Raw genomic sequence first — 14,040 nt, forward strand, 5'->3', positions numbered from 1 at the left:
TGTCAGTCAAACACCAGATTTCAGCGGACCTTGATCTTAACCTGTATAAACTGATCTAGCAACCTGTTTTACTTTATGTGATTAATTTGGGCCGGTGTTCAGGTGAGCGTCTTATCCATACTGGCAATGCGCATTTGAAAGATTCACTGAGACTGCGCTAATTCATCATAAAAATGTGTTGCAGCATAAAAAAAGATGCACTACCGAGGATCCGCTGTAGATAGAAAAATTTTGCGGAAAAATGCCGGTTCCATGCGAGGGCCACACCCAGTCAAAACCGTGGAAAAAAGTGCAACTGTTACACAAGTATATTTGTTGACCGTCCAGATATAACACTTCCAGCAGAATGTCTTAACCCTGCAGTTAAAAGGCTGAACTAACTTCCAGGAGGTATGCCTATTAAGGGGACATGTATTTTGGGGCATATTGTGGTGCACTTTTCTCAGCAACTGATAAAGATAGCAGCAAGATATTTACTTCTTTTTGTTCAGAATTTCATCTTCTAGACGCTGTACTAAAATTCTTTTAGTATACAAGAAATAAAACTATTAGTGATTTTTTTATTTTCTACACTCAAATTCTGACCAAATTTTGTACATTTTTTATTTTAAAACAAACAATGTTATTTGTACGCTGATAATTTTGGTACAGTAAATTGCCACATATATATACTGTATGCACAGAAAAAAATCAGCTTGATATCTACTGTCATTTCGAAAATAATGGTACCGACGTAACAAAAAATCTTGTTTTGAGAAAACTGAATTTAAAGTAAACAAAACCTTCAATCCCGAGATTTCGACTTCGCCAACTCATTTTGATGAATTTATTCAGTAGGCACCAGCTGCATAGCCATCATCTAGGTCAGTTTGGTGCTTCTTTTCCTGCCGTTTTGCTTCTCGTGCCTGTTTTGTCATTTGCTGCGTAGCTCGATCAGCGAAGTAAACTCTACGCCGATCGACCTGCTTCAGCCAGCAGACAGTGTTGCTGCGTAGCTCGATCAGCGAAGTAAACTCGCCGCCGATCGACCTGCTTCAGCCAGCAGACAGTGTTGCTGCGTAGCTCGATCAGCGAAGTAAACTCGCCGCCGATCGACTTGCTTCAGCCAGCAGACAGTGTTGCTGCGTAGCTCTATCAGCGAAGTAAACTCGCCGCCGATCGACTTGCTTCATACAGCGGACAGTGTTGCTGCCTGGACTTAGTCCGCATTCCTCAATAACCTTAGTTCTTGCGATGGCACCATCGTTGAAGGTCAGAACAGCATCTAATGTAACAATCTTCAATGTCTGTAGGCCCACAACGACATTTTTTGGAGCACGCTCCCATACAACACTGTTGAAGGACTCGTTTGGGTTCTGGATGTTTGCCAGAGAGCTTTCTCTCTCAGCGAAAATTAGGAACATTTCGTGTTTTTTCAGTTTTCATAAAAGCACAGAAAACACACTGCTCGTAAAGGGGGTGTGTCGCTGACTGTTTTGCTGTCAGACAGCTTTTTTAGGTTGATATAAAGTGTCCAGCTTAAAGTGTGATACATCAAATGATGCAGAAAAGAATGTACTTTCCTGCCGTTTTGCTTCTCGTGCCTGTTTTGTCATTTGCTGCGTAGCTCGATCAGCGAAGTAAACTCTACGCCGATCGACTTGCTTCAGGCAGCAGACAGTGTTGCTGCGTAGCTCTATCAGCGAAGTAAACTCGCCGCCGATCGACTTGCTTCATACAGCGGACAGTGTTGCTGCCTGGACTTAGTCCGCATTCCTCAATAACCTTAGTTCTTGCGATGGCACCATCGTTGAAGGTCAGAACAGCATCTAATGTAACAATCTTCAATGTCTGTAGGCCCACAATGACATTTTTTGGAGCACGCTCCCATACAACACTGTTGAAGGACTCGTTTGGGTTCTGGATGGTTGCCAGAGAGCTTTCTCTTTCAGCGAAAATTAGGAACAGTTCGTGTCTTTTCAGTTTTCATAAAAGCACAGAAAACACACTGCTCGTAAAGGGGGTGTGTCGCTGACTGTTTTGCTGTCAGACAGCTTTTTCAGGTTGATATAAAGTGCACAGCCTAAAGTGTGATACATCAAATGATGCAGAAAAGAATGTACTTTCATATTTAGAAAAAAAAAAAACCTATTGATTTTTTTTTTTTCAGATTTTTTGCTTACCCTGTCCCCTTAAGATACTAAACAATATGCTAAATGGCTTTTCTTGGGAATGTGACAAACCCCATGGCATGAGAAGACGGAATGCATGCTTGGCAGTCTTACCTCAAGCTTTTGAGCCCTTTCTTTACTCAATGGCTCCGACGGGAAGGCCAGTTCATTGTGATCAGCAAGGGTTCTGAGGTCAAAATAGTACTTGGCATAAACACTAGCTGGCACGTTGATGTTGAATTGAAGCAGCTCTAAAAACTGGCGCTCAAGCTCGTTCATATCCTCCACCGTGATCTCCTTGAGGATCTGGCAGTAGTCAACATTCCAAACAGCCTGGTCATCCCACACCTGCACAGAGCACAATATCACAAGCACTTTTACCTTGCAAGCACTCCGTTGAGAAGGTCAATACAAATCTGCAACAATAAAATTGCTCTGCCCCAGAGTGGCAGAGACAAAGGGTGGCTCAACAGTGCCCATAGCAAAAGACACTGACAATGACGAGCATGCTTCATGCACAATATCTATCAGATGCCCGCATAACCTATATAGTACTGAGTGGAACAAAGAAATGAGCATCTAACACCGAGGAGCTTGAGATAAAGGTGCAGTGATAGAAGTAGCAATTATCTGTACAAATTATGCAAGCACAACACCAGAGGCGAAAGAGAAGATGGTCATGGTTATGCTTTTTTTTGTCAAGATAAAAGCTGCTGCTTTGGTGAGAAGGCCATTTAGTGCAGGCAAAATGCAGCTTTGGCAAAGCCACAACTTGTTTTGACACAGATTTTGAAATGCGCTCACACGTCTTCGATAGCTCCACTGTCGTAGCTGGAGACATCTGCGGCTGGTGAGGTCACCCTTATTAGAAACGTTTAGAGAAGCCCAGAAACACACTTTTACAGGCAATGTCACCCCAAAAGAATGGACCTCTCCCTGTTTGCAAACAATGTGACATCAAGGGGGTGCGCCAAAAGGAAACAGGCTTGGTTGGCAAAAGCGGCCTTTCCGGTCCACGGTCTGCCTGGTGTGTGTGGAGTGTTGCCAAGGTGTATTTTCTGCCGGAAATTTTGAATCAACTATATTTAGACAGGCCCTGGTACATGACAGTGCAGTACCCAGACCTATAAGTGACTGGCAGCTGGAACACTGATTTCAAGTGTGCGGCAAACATGCACTTCGGAGATATTGTCGTGTACCTAGTTAGAACAAGCTTGACCCTTGTAATGCGGAGGCACTGAAATCGTATCAACCACTTGAAATGTATAGGACCTGGCAATGGAAGGACATGTTGGCAAAGGGGTTATTTCGGAGCTCGGCACCAGTTGCTGCATCCTAAAGGCCCTTCACAGAAGAAGAGACTGCAGAGCTCTACGAAGTGCACATGGATGAGCAAGACAGCAGCGTACGCACAAGCGCTGTGCTTGGCTAGCTGATTCTTCTCTCAAGTACGGACATTTCTAGTTTGTCTCATTTAGATTACGTTCTGACAAACACACGATATCATTGCTAGAACATATAGCATTCAGGGTAAGTGCAGTACAGAACTATCAATGCGATGCACATTGGTAGAGCCATGCTATGGCAGGATAATAAGCGAGCAGAATAATTAAGCGAGTTTGGTACAATGCATAATATTCATGCAAAGCTCACTAATATTTAAAAGCACTCTTGAATGGCACAAGCAAAACCGCTTTTCGACTCTGACATGACAGTGCTTGAACAAGCACGGTATGTTAAGATTCCGGAATGCGACATGCCCCTACTTCCAGCAGTCGCATATGCCATCTGGGCCTTTGAGCACTCGATCGGCCGTGATTTCAGTAGGATTTGTTCGGGAGGATAACTATGTGCTTGCCTATTGACCCAAAAATAGCTCTGCTTACAACTAAGTGTACGCAGTAGATCCTGACAGCGCTTGACGTCGGTCACTTTGCATGGTTCCAGAACCCATTTTTTGCTATTCGGAAAGCAGAAAAAATAAATGCAGCTGGTCTTCTTCGATCGATTAGCACATTCCACCATGCAAAAATTCAGTGGCATTGAGATAACAGTAAATTGTCACTATACGAAATGAAATCCACTGCACCACGCCGCCAGCAGCGCAACGTTTTGCCAACCACTCCAAGCCATGTCCATCAACCCTCCTTGGAAATGTCATCCGTGACATAGGCCAGGAGAGGTCTGTAGTAACATGCAATGGAAATGGCCAAATGAAAGTGCAGTGTTAAGCCAAGAGACTGGACATGCAATCTCGCCATTTTCTTTTTTTTTTTTTTTCGAGTAATGTTCCAGCAAGCGTTTAAGCTATTTTCAATAAAGACTTTTCTCTCTCTCTTTCCTTGACTAATGCACCTGGCAGTGATTCCCCTCTTATTTAGACTAAGTGGTCAGTGTTGCCCATGGTAATCCTCGTTTTTGTCTCTCCCTTGAAGGCAACTTTATAAAATGTCCATGGTGGCACCCTGCCAGATCTGTTGACTTGCCAAGCTGAAATGATGGTTAGGGCCCCTAACAGGATGCTGGCAAACACTTTTAAGTGAAACTGGGTTCTGACAAATGTATTCAGCCACTCCTAACTACTCTACAATGATCTGTTGTGTTTGTACAATAGACTTGTTCAGAATTAGGAGGTGCATTCCCAAAACCAAGAATCTTGCAGTTGAGAATTCCACCACCTAATTCACAAACCAGCAGTCATGCTAGCCATATAGGCTTCTTAGGGCTCTTTGCATGGGATTGCACCTAGACTCAAAAAATTCTTGGGGAAAAAAAACGCTGATATCTGGAGCATTAGGTATAATCACAATGCAGTTGCTGACCTAGGCTTAACTCTTTAGAGCACTGCACGGGCCTCAATCTGAGGCCCAGGCCCGCTAAATTATCGCTCTAGCGAGCCCGGCCCAGCCCGTGAATCCCAGAGTGGAGCCCAGCCCGGGCCCGGCCCGTTTCACAGTAACGCTTGAGGTATACTGCTCATTCTGAGCAAGCAGACCGATAAGAAACTGGCCGACAAAGGTTCTGAACCCCCAGTTTGGCTTGAAGAAAGTTGGTTGGTTTTAACCCAGAAGGAAGCGGTTATGAGTAGAGCTCGCCAGGCCCGTCTTTTGGACAGTGATCTCGTATAGGTGCGCAAAGATAAACTCGCAAGTTCCAAGAGCCAAATAAAGAGGGCTGCATATGCGCGTAATAGGCTACCTTGCATTCCCCCCATGATTTTAATCAGTTCTATTTTGCCGCCCGCGAAGTATAAACATTAAAGCTGCCTAGCAAGCAGTGGAATGACATTTTTTTGGTGAACGCGATCTCACAGGTTGAACTCATAGCCGAACTGGTTGCCTTAGAAACGAAAAGCTAAAAGGCTTGAGTATTTCACGGTGTGTGTTTTGAAGACTATAGGCATCCTAAACTAATATGTTCTTCCCGAATGTATTTCTAATAGTGTATAGGTATGTTTTGGGATGGCGATCGATCAACGGCCAATTAAGACCGGTTGAATTTTACTCTTACTGGTGGAACAGAAGATAACGCGCGAACCATGTGATAACTTACAGGGCATAACACTTGTCATGGCAACCATGCTAAAGAAGCGAGGAAGGATAGATGTGGTTATGAGATGAGATTTACAAACTCTCGCGTGCTTTTGTGGCTATTTCATTTACGAGACGTTCCGGTGCTGATGAAAAAGAAAACCAAACGCGCTTTAGTTAGTGAATTTTCTCACATGTTTGAGAAAAATATAGCTGCATAATAAAAGCTATGTTTTGGGGGCTTAAGGGCCCAAAGGGAGTCAGGCTGTGAGAGACACCGAAGCAGAGGGCTCCGGATCATTTCGACCACCTGGGTTTCTTCAACGAGCAATGATACTGTGAAGCACATGGCTGTCATGCTTGCCACCTAAATAGAAATGTGGCCGCCGAGGCTAGGAGCAAACCCTGGTTCCCCGGCTTAGTAATTAAGCGCCTTGACCACTAAGCCACCGTGGCGTGGAAATAAGGAAATAAGTGAATGAATAAAGCTTAGTTTTTTTCTCAGCACGTACTATAACCCATAGCTCATCCGTGTCGCTGCTCCAATACCGCAGTTGTGTACTTCACTTTCCAATAGTGAATGAACAGTCGGACACCAGCCGTTTCTGTACGGACCCAAGCCCGACTCGGGTCCGCAGCTTTAAGCCCGGCCCGCGGGCCGGGCCGGGCCCGGGCTTTCGGGCCGGCCCGAGCCCGTGCAGTGCACTATAACTCTTTCCTTCCCATGGGGAAAATGACCATTTTCTGTAGGTTTCAGTGCATTTTTTTTCTGTAAAAATTATTGTATTCAATATTTATTGCAATGCCCAAAAACAGAGCTGAATAAAGGTGCTTTCTATTCATATAAGTTTAAACAACAAATTGTGTGTTGCAACAAAACATTTTATTGGCTAAAAACTAGATTTTAGGAAAAAATTGAACAAAACTTGCAATGACACGGTTGTATTTAAAAAGAAAAAAAATGTAAAAATTTTCTGAAATATGCAAGATGTTTGTTACTCTATTGGCCACTGTCGGCAAAAAAAAAAATAATTTCTATCTTGAATAGTATTCTTGCTACAGAACAATAACTGGAAACCCTATAGTTGTGCTTTGGAGCACAGCCGCCTGTGTTTCAGACTGGTTTCCATCATCACCGATGTAAAAACCTAATCATCTTCAGCGCCCTGCAACATCTTCAGGCTTGCTGCACAGGTCGTCCATTAAATCACTCACAGACGAAATGGAGTCCCGAGATTTGCTATGTTTTAGAGCGCGTGGTGCACATGTGGAGGCTGCCAAGCGACTTTGATGGTACCGCATCTTCGGTGTGCGTTCAGAAAATGTCGTTTTGCAGGGCAAAAACAACTATATCGGAAACAAAACTTCAGTTCTCCGTGCCTGTAAGCAACTTGGAAGGCTCCGAAGTCGAGCGGAGAAGGCGTCATTTGCGGGCAACATGGCGAGCAATGAGCGCAGTTCCGAGTCATTTCTTCGCAGCGCGTTAGAAAGTGCCCCCTCGCGGGACAAAAGAAAACTGCATAGGAAACAAAACTTTTGCTTGCCTACAAGCTATATCTGCAGTGTGGTCATTAGCAACGCAGAAGGTTCTGAAATCGGGAGATGAAATGATCGTTAGCGAGCTAACAATGCTCAATGGGCGCAGTAGGGAGAGTTAATGGCTAGTGCAGGGTGGCCCCTTTAGTGTGTTTTGGTACAAATGATTTGGTTTATGGGTATTTACCCTGAAAATAGTTTTTACGGCAAACCAATGTAGGTCAACAGGTAGTTTTGATGACATGCTTCATACAGTAACACCACCGTAGCGCCAAATGCGCCAAACCAGATAAGCTGCGCCATCCCGATAAAAATTGGGAAAATTGCACCGCATAGCTTCAAACTCTCTGCGTCGTGTGCCGGAAATACAGGCAAACAACTTATAGTCGGATACAACTTAAGAAGGCAGCAGCTTTTCCCCGTCAAAGGAACCCCTTCCATCCAATGGCGTCGGCCACTTCTCAGACCCTGCTAGGGTGACAAATGCAGGGAGCGGTGCCACAATGGAGAGAGGGGTCTATCCTCAACTATGGAGGGAGGGGACTATCACCTTTTATCTACCACTCCCTGCTTTGTGACACTAGCATGGTCATGAGAATTGGCTGATGCCATTGGCTGGAAGGGGATCCTTTGACGGGGAAAAGCCGTTGCCTTCTTAAGTTGTATCAGACTATAGTTGTTGCCACCGTTTCAAAACGTTAAGGTCCGTTGAAGCCCACTTATAACAAAGATGACTGTCACGTGGCATTCTTTCCTTGTGCCCTGAATTTTGCAGTGAATGAGTAAATCGACAAAAACAAATGTTGCAACGCGGACTTTTATGATATACTTTTCATGCCATATGCACAGCCATCTTTAGTCCGGCAAAGTTTAGGCAGGTGTTTTCGAGCTGCTGCCCGTTTCTCTCTTGCTTACAAAACAGGAGCAGCACACGTGTCAAGATGGATGCCAATGGACATCCTCAGGCTTGCATGCCTTCAGATGCTACTTTACATTAGTGTGATTCCGACTTGTCGGCCAAATAAGCCTAGAGTGAGTCAAACGATCGAAGGTTGCATTTCATTGTGACGTAGATAGAATTTGGTCAATAATTCACACGCGCAGATATGGCAACTTCCGTGTATATGGCACATCAGAATATTGTCTTTGCTGACTAGTGCTACTGTATCTGCTCCCGACATGCATAGCTTGCACCGATGTCAGTAAAAGGAACCCTGGGACATGAGCTTATGAACCACAAGCTCCTGCGAGCCGCCGCGGTGGCTCAGTGTTTATGGCGCTCGGCTGCTGACCCGAAAGACGTGGGTTCGATCCCGGCTGCAGCAGTTGAATTTCGATGGAGACAAAATTCTACAGGCCCGTGTACTGTGCGATGTCAGTGCACGTTGAATAACCCCAGGCGGCCGAAATTTCTGGAGCCCTTCACTACGGCGTCCCTCATAGCCTGAGTCGCTTGAAACCCCCATAAACAAACAAACAAACAAAAACAAGCTTCTGCATGTCACATCATTTCAGTATCGAATTCAGCGGTAATCACGGAAGGAAACTTTAGATGAAAATGACATTCTCTGCGTGGAAGGTTTCAAAGGGCCAGTGTGAGCAAATGATGGTGCGCTGAGCACGCAACTTGCATGCGGCGTGCATGAAACATGCCATGACTGCAAGAACCGCATCAGTGTTCAATCCCAGACAAAACTTCATAACTGGTAAATCTGCAGTTAAGACTGTCATCACAGTGATAATGGCGAAACAATAAAAGCCTCACTGTGTAATCTAATCTGACTGTTTGCATAGAAATGGAGACCACCCAAGTACTTCGAGGAGACGACTACCGACTGCCCTGTTACCTACCCGTTCGTAAAACATGGCGATTGCGTACGCTGCCAGCGCACAGTGAAAAACAACACAGCAAAAAGTGGTGAGCTGAGGCCCGGAAAAGGTATGCCAAGGCCAACGCAGTACAGACAGCGAACCAGCTGTGCAGCCATGTCTACCACAGCTCGCTGGAGAAATCGAAGTTTCTGTGAACTGTGTTTTAGCATCCAGAAAGCTAAAAAGGAACCAGCACTTACGGTAAGTGTTATATCGACGCCTAGAAATAAGTTCGACCAGCTCAAAGAGCTTAAAGACAAAAAAAAAAAAAAAGTTCTGCGCTGACCTCTCCAACTGGGAACACTTCGTTGTTTTTGGATTGCTGACAGGCTCTTTATGCAAATGTGTGATTATAGCGATTTGTACGCTCTCAATTGAGAGTCTGAAACAGGCTGATGATGGCACTTTCGCTTGATTCCACCGCATTGCGAGGGGTCGATGCTTTCGCACTACCAAACCAAACTACCAAGGCATTTCCACGCAAAAAGAAGAGCCGGTCACAGCGTAGAACACATCAACTGTTTATCTCTGTCTCGAGGTGCACTTAGCAGCCAAAGCGGTTAAGCATGGCTGCTGAGCAGCAAGCCGGCTGACACAGTGTCATGAGCAAAGTATGTACACAGGAACACTGACCGCTGACAAGCGACAGCTTGGGGAGAGAGCCCACGCTGATGGTATGCACAGTATGGCAGCAAGGCCTAGGCAGTGTTCCATGGTGTGCAGTTACATTTTTGTACAGGGTAAATGGCAGTTACTTTTGAAAAGTCCATTTGTGAAAATCTCGTGGCAACATCGCCGACAGCGAATATGGCTGTGAGGCATTATTTGCCCATCCACTTTAAGCTAAGAGCCATTCAGTTGCACAGGTTAGGCGGCAAGCTTTTTCAGGTGGATGATGGGGAGGATAGGGAGGAACAAGAAGTGTTGACAACATTTTAGTGTCGTTCCACTCTGCATCCGTCCTGTGACTCACACCTAACTCGGGCAGCCTCACAGTGAGCTCCAGGTTCCTGCAAGACTGCAATGCTGAGCTTGCGTGGAGGATTTTTTTTCCTGGTTTCTGTCGCATACATGTAATGCCCATCATTCCCGTGTATTTCTTGACGCTCATGTACACACTCAATGGAGATGTGGCGTGTTCCTAGACGTGGGCTTCTGGCGCATGAGTTCTCGTTGCAACCGAGCACCGCATCTGGGGACATTCAGTCTACCAGATTTTAACTGCTGTGTCAGTCTCATTGATATTAGGCCAGTGTTCGTCATAAATGGGCACGGCTGCATGGTATTGCTGCATTTGTATTTTGCCATACTTTCAGTTGTGCAACATGGTGATCACAGAGCTTTGCCATTTGTTCAAAAAGTGGTGCCCTCTACATTGTTCAAGGTTAGTGCAGCCTTTGTGTGCGCTACAGGTGGAAATGACAACAATGCTTCAGCCAACACAGGGGCTGATCAGAACTTGCCTGGCTCACAAGGATAACGAGGTGACAGTGATTATTTGCTTCTGAGTGAGGCAATTACAAGTGTGCAAGAAAGCATGACTGGACTGGCCAACATATGAGAAACGAGAGGTTTTAATGTGAAGGAGATTTAATAAAGAGGAGTGAACAGCCACACTTCAGGCATTTGAACTATTGTGCTCGAGAGTAGGTACGTGCAGTGTATTGGCTGTTCAACTAAATATTACAGTCAGTCATATTTCACAAGGGTGTCTCCTCACACGGCGTGAAGACCTCTCATATGCTACCTACTCTGTGCCATATTAATGGTGTAGCACATCTTTACATCACACTCAAACTTTTATAGTGCTGTTTGCCAATTTAAGAGATTCGGAAACAAAGCTGCATGCTTCAGAGTGCTCTAAACCAATGTTTTGTTGCTCCAACGTGCTCCAGATTCAAAATTTTAGTACTCCAGACTGCTCCTAAATAGACATTCCTCTGCCCCAGAGTGTTCTATGTTATAAATTATAGTGCTACAAATTTCATAGCAGCTCACTAAATCTGATGCCTGCAAGACCAGCAAGTATTCAATTGTCACAAAAGCATCCCCACTCTACCTTGTCCATTTGTAGGCAGCATTTACTTACCATTAACCCTTCCAATGCAAAAGTAAGTGCCTCCATGTTCTCTTTTCATAGTAGTAAATTGAAAGAGCACTGTGCTACTTTTGTACAATATTCACCCATTTTATTTGTCCAGAACTGTTCTGGAATGAAATATATACCACAGCAAACTGAGGAACAAAAAAGCAGCACTGACCAGAGAACGCGTTACCCTCGAGAGACCAAGAGGTGAAAACTGACCTGCACAGGTCGTGAATGAACAGAATAATAAATTGATGGTTGCAAAGGAAAGAATAGGTAGACAAGGGTTGCAGAAGGCCAAGTGGAGAGATCATTTTTCTACACGCCCACATATGCACTCACACCTGCATGCAACGATTACTCTCTCTCTTTTGTCCTTATTTTTCAACTCTCATCCCACCATGCGCACACACACAAGGTGTTGCCCATAACAGTCCAGGATTAAAAAACTGAACCACGGTTGGGTGAAACTACCATGTTTGCTGTCATGTGGCACTCCTCAGAATATTTTATATTCCACTTAATTAGGTCATTAGCTAAGATGAATTATGGAAAATTTTTAACAATCACTTTAGGGCCAAGTGCATTTCATTAAAATCCATTTTTTTTTTTTTCGTAGCTATGTACCTCCTGCATGGTTTTTTGCCCACCATTTAAAGAAAGCCTGCGAAACATTGAAAAAAAACAAAAAACGACTGCACTCACGCACTGCTATAATGCAGCACTCTCAACCATTTTCTGAACTAATTAAACGTGCATGCCAACCGTGCTGAACTGAGAAGTAGGTACTCAGGTGGATTGGCTGCAAAATGATGAAAATAATAACTGAGGCTGCCAGCAACAGCACAACTTCACTGCTGTCCTTTTTCTTTGCTGTCTTGTCTGTGTGGCCTGCCTATCACTTATCGCAGATCACAGCACGCGCTTTCCATGTTGCTGACACGTGCTGATGCACTGTCAAGTCGACAGCGGTGTTGGCCACTCACTCTATAAGACACTTAACAAGCACACCTGCCTCCTTCATTCAAAACATGTCTGTCAGCACTACAATACGGTAGTGCAAGAGCACAATCACGTTGTCCTAGTGTGTTTTTCCTTTGTACCATGCACAACAAGCGAGCTTTGCAACCTCTCAGCGTCCTTAAATGTGTCTGTGTCACTTTCTTGGAAGTACAAGAAGTCATCTGGACACCACTGCGTTGTCTATGCATGCATTAACAGCCACAGGAAAGAGGAGAGAGAGAGAGTGCTTCGTATCCCATCGGGCATTAAAAATGCCGACCTGCATCAAATATGGATTGCTGCTGTGGATAGAACAAAATACAAGGCAAATACGAAAGCACAAGTAAGTACTGTGTTTGAAACTGTCTACCTAACTGCGTGGCCATCGCAATACATTGAGCATTCAATGATCGTGTCATGGGAACGTGCTGGTATGCTCACAGCATTAGGGACGCTGTAAATACAAGTCTCCTTTGTAGAGCTGAAAGCCTGTTTTCTTGCTAGGAGTCGCTCTGCTGCTCTCCTCCCTACGGAGGTTGCGTGCACCGTAATGGTCCCCATGCAGCCCGAAGCTACAGCATTGATTTACCGCACTGAAATAGCGCAGTGGCTTGAAGTATGACCAATAGAATCCTATGAATTTGGTCGAATGGGGTGATCCTCCTTGAGCCCATTTTGGCCGTTCAAATCAGCTCGCATTTGTAGCTCGAGTGCTCATGTGCTTAAGTAACACTTCGTCAGGATTCCCCGAATTTTATAATATCGCAGTTGTGCACGTTCATAATTGGTAGCTCGCAATAAGTGCCAGCCTCGGAGCTAGGGTTCAGATAGTGGATTGACAAAACCATATCTGACCTGGTATTTGTACACGTATTCCTGCATTATCATACAAAGGGCAGGCATGCAGATGAACAGTTCGTAGCAATGCTCACTGCATTATTAAACCCTGCCTCATCGTTGGTTTGGTTTTATGGGGCTTAATGTCCCAAAACAACTCGCACTATGAGGGATGCCTCATCGTTTCGTGGACTTCTACCTACACGAGTTGAGTCCCCAGAGGCATTTGCCCCGATAGTGGACAAGGGGCCTACAAAACCGACCGCCAGTGGACACAATGGCCTCACTGAAAGTCGCAGGATAATAAACTCCATCACTGTGAATTATGTCTTCAAATACGGCGTTGTGCAGCATGTACGTAGTGCCGTTTAGCTGCTGCTCCCGTGCGCACCCTGTGTCGCGTTGCCTCGCATGGCAGCCCGAAATTCCGCTTTCAACAGATGGCGCCACAGCGCTTTCAAAATTGCGGTGCTCAAATTCATTTCGTGCTCTGGTCTATAGTGGACATTCCCCACATTTAGCTGTTGTGTGTTTGTCTGAAGCTAGCTTTGTGGCAGACTGCTCACCTGCCATCTGGGTTGCGAGCAACCTGATCAGGTGTGTACATGCATGGACAGATGCATGCACGCACACACACACGCACCTAGCAACCTGCCCACCGCGGCAGTTCAATTAATCGCTAGAGGTTGCTTGGGAAGGGCAACCTGGGTCCCACTGATGACAGCACCTGCCATAGCAGGGTAGTGGCGCATCGCTTAACCGATGCACCACTGTACCAGGAGTGGTATTCGTCTTAAATTTGACCTGCACACAAAACGTATTAAAAAAAGTTGCGTTCGGAATAAGGTTATTAATAAAAACTCAGTTTTAATTTCCACAACATACAGTTATAAGTCTTTACAACGCATTCATCATTCATAGTCAACTTCAGCTTTTGACTTTCTTCATGCAATAACACACCATTCACCCTACTGCAGACTTCACAGGAACTGCTTTAGGCGTACAGAAAGGTGGGCAAGTTGGTTAT

At 45.0% G+C, this 14,040-nt stretch overlaps 1 protein-coding gene across 2 annotated transcripts in view; it reads right to left on the minus strand.

The window, feature by feature from the left end:
- CycY (cyclin Y) overlaps positions 1-14,040 on the minus strand; it is a 43,396-nt gene that overhangs the window by 2,162 nt on the left and 27,194 nt on the right. For both annotated transcript variants that reach the window (XM_089579133.1, XM_089579134.1), the window contains exon 6: positions 2,265-2,498. In XM_089579133.1, the coding sequence (XP_089435259.1) occupies positions 2,265-2,498 (234 nt within the window). The remainder of the gene's footprint in view (positions 1-2,264; positions 2,499-14,040) is intronic.

Source organism: Amblyomma mixtum, chromosome 3 (assembly GCF_055824585.1).
Source record: "Amblyomma mixtum isolate Tamu chromosome 3, ASM5582458v1, whole genome shotgun sequence".
Taxonomy (NCBI): domain Eukaryota; kingdom Metazoa; phylum Arthropoda; class Arachnida; order Ixodida; family Ixodidae; genus Amblyomma; species Amblyomma mixtum.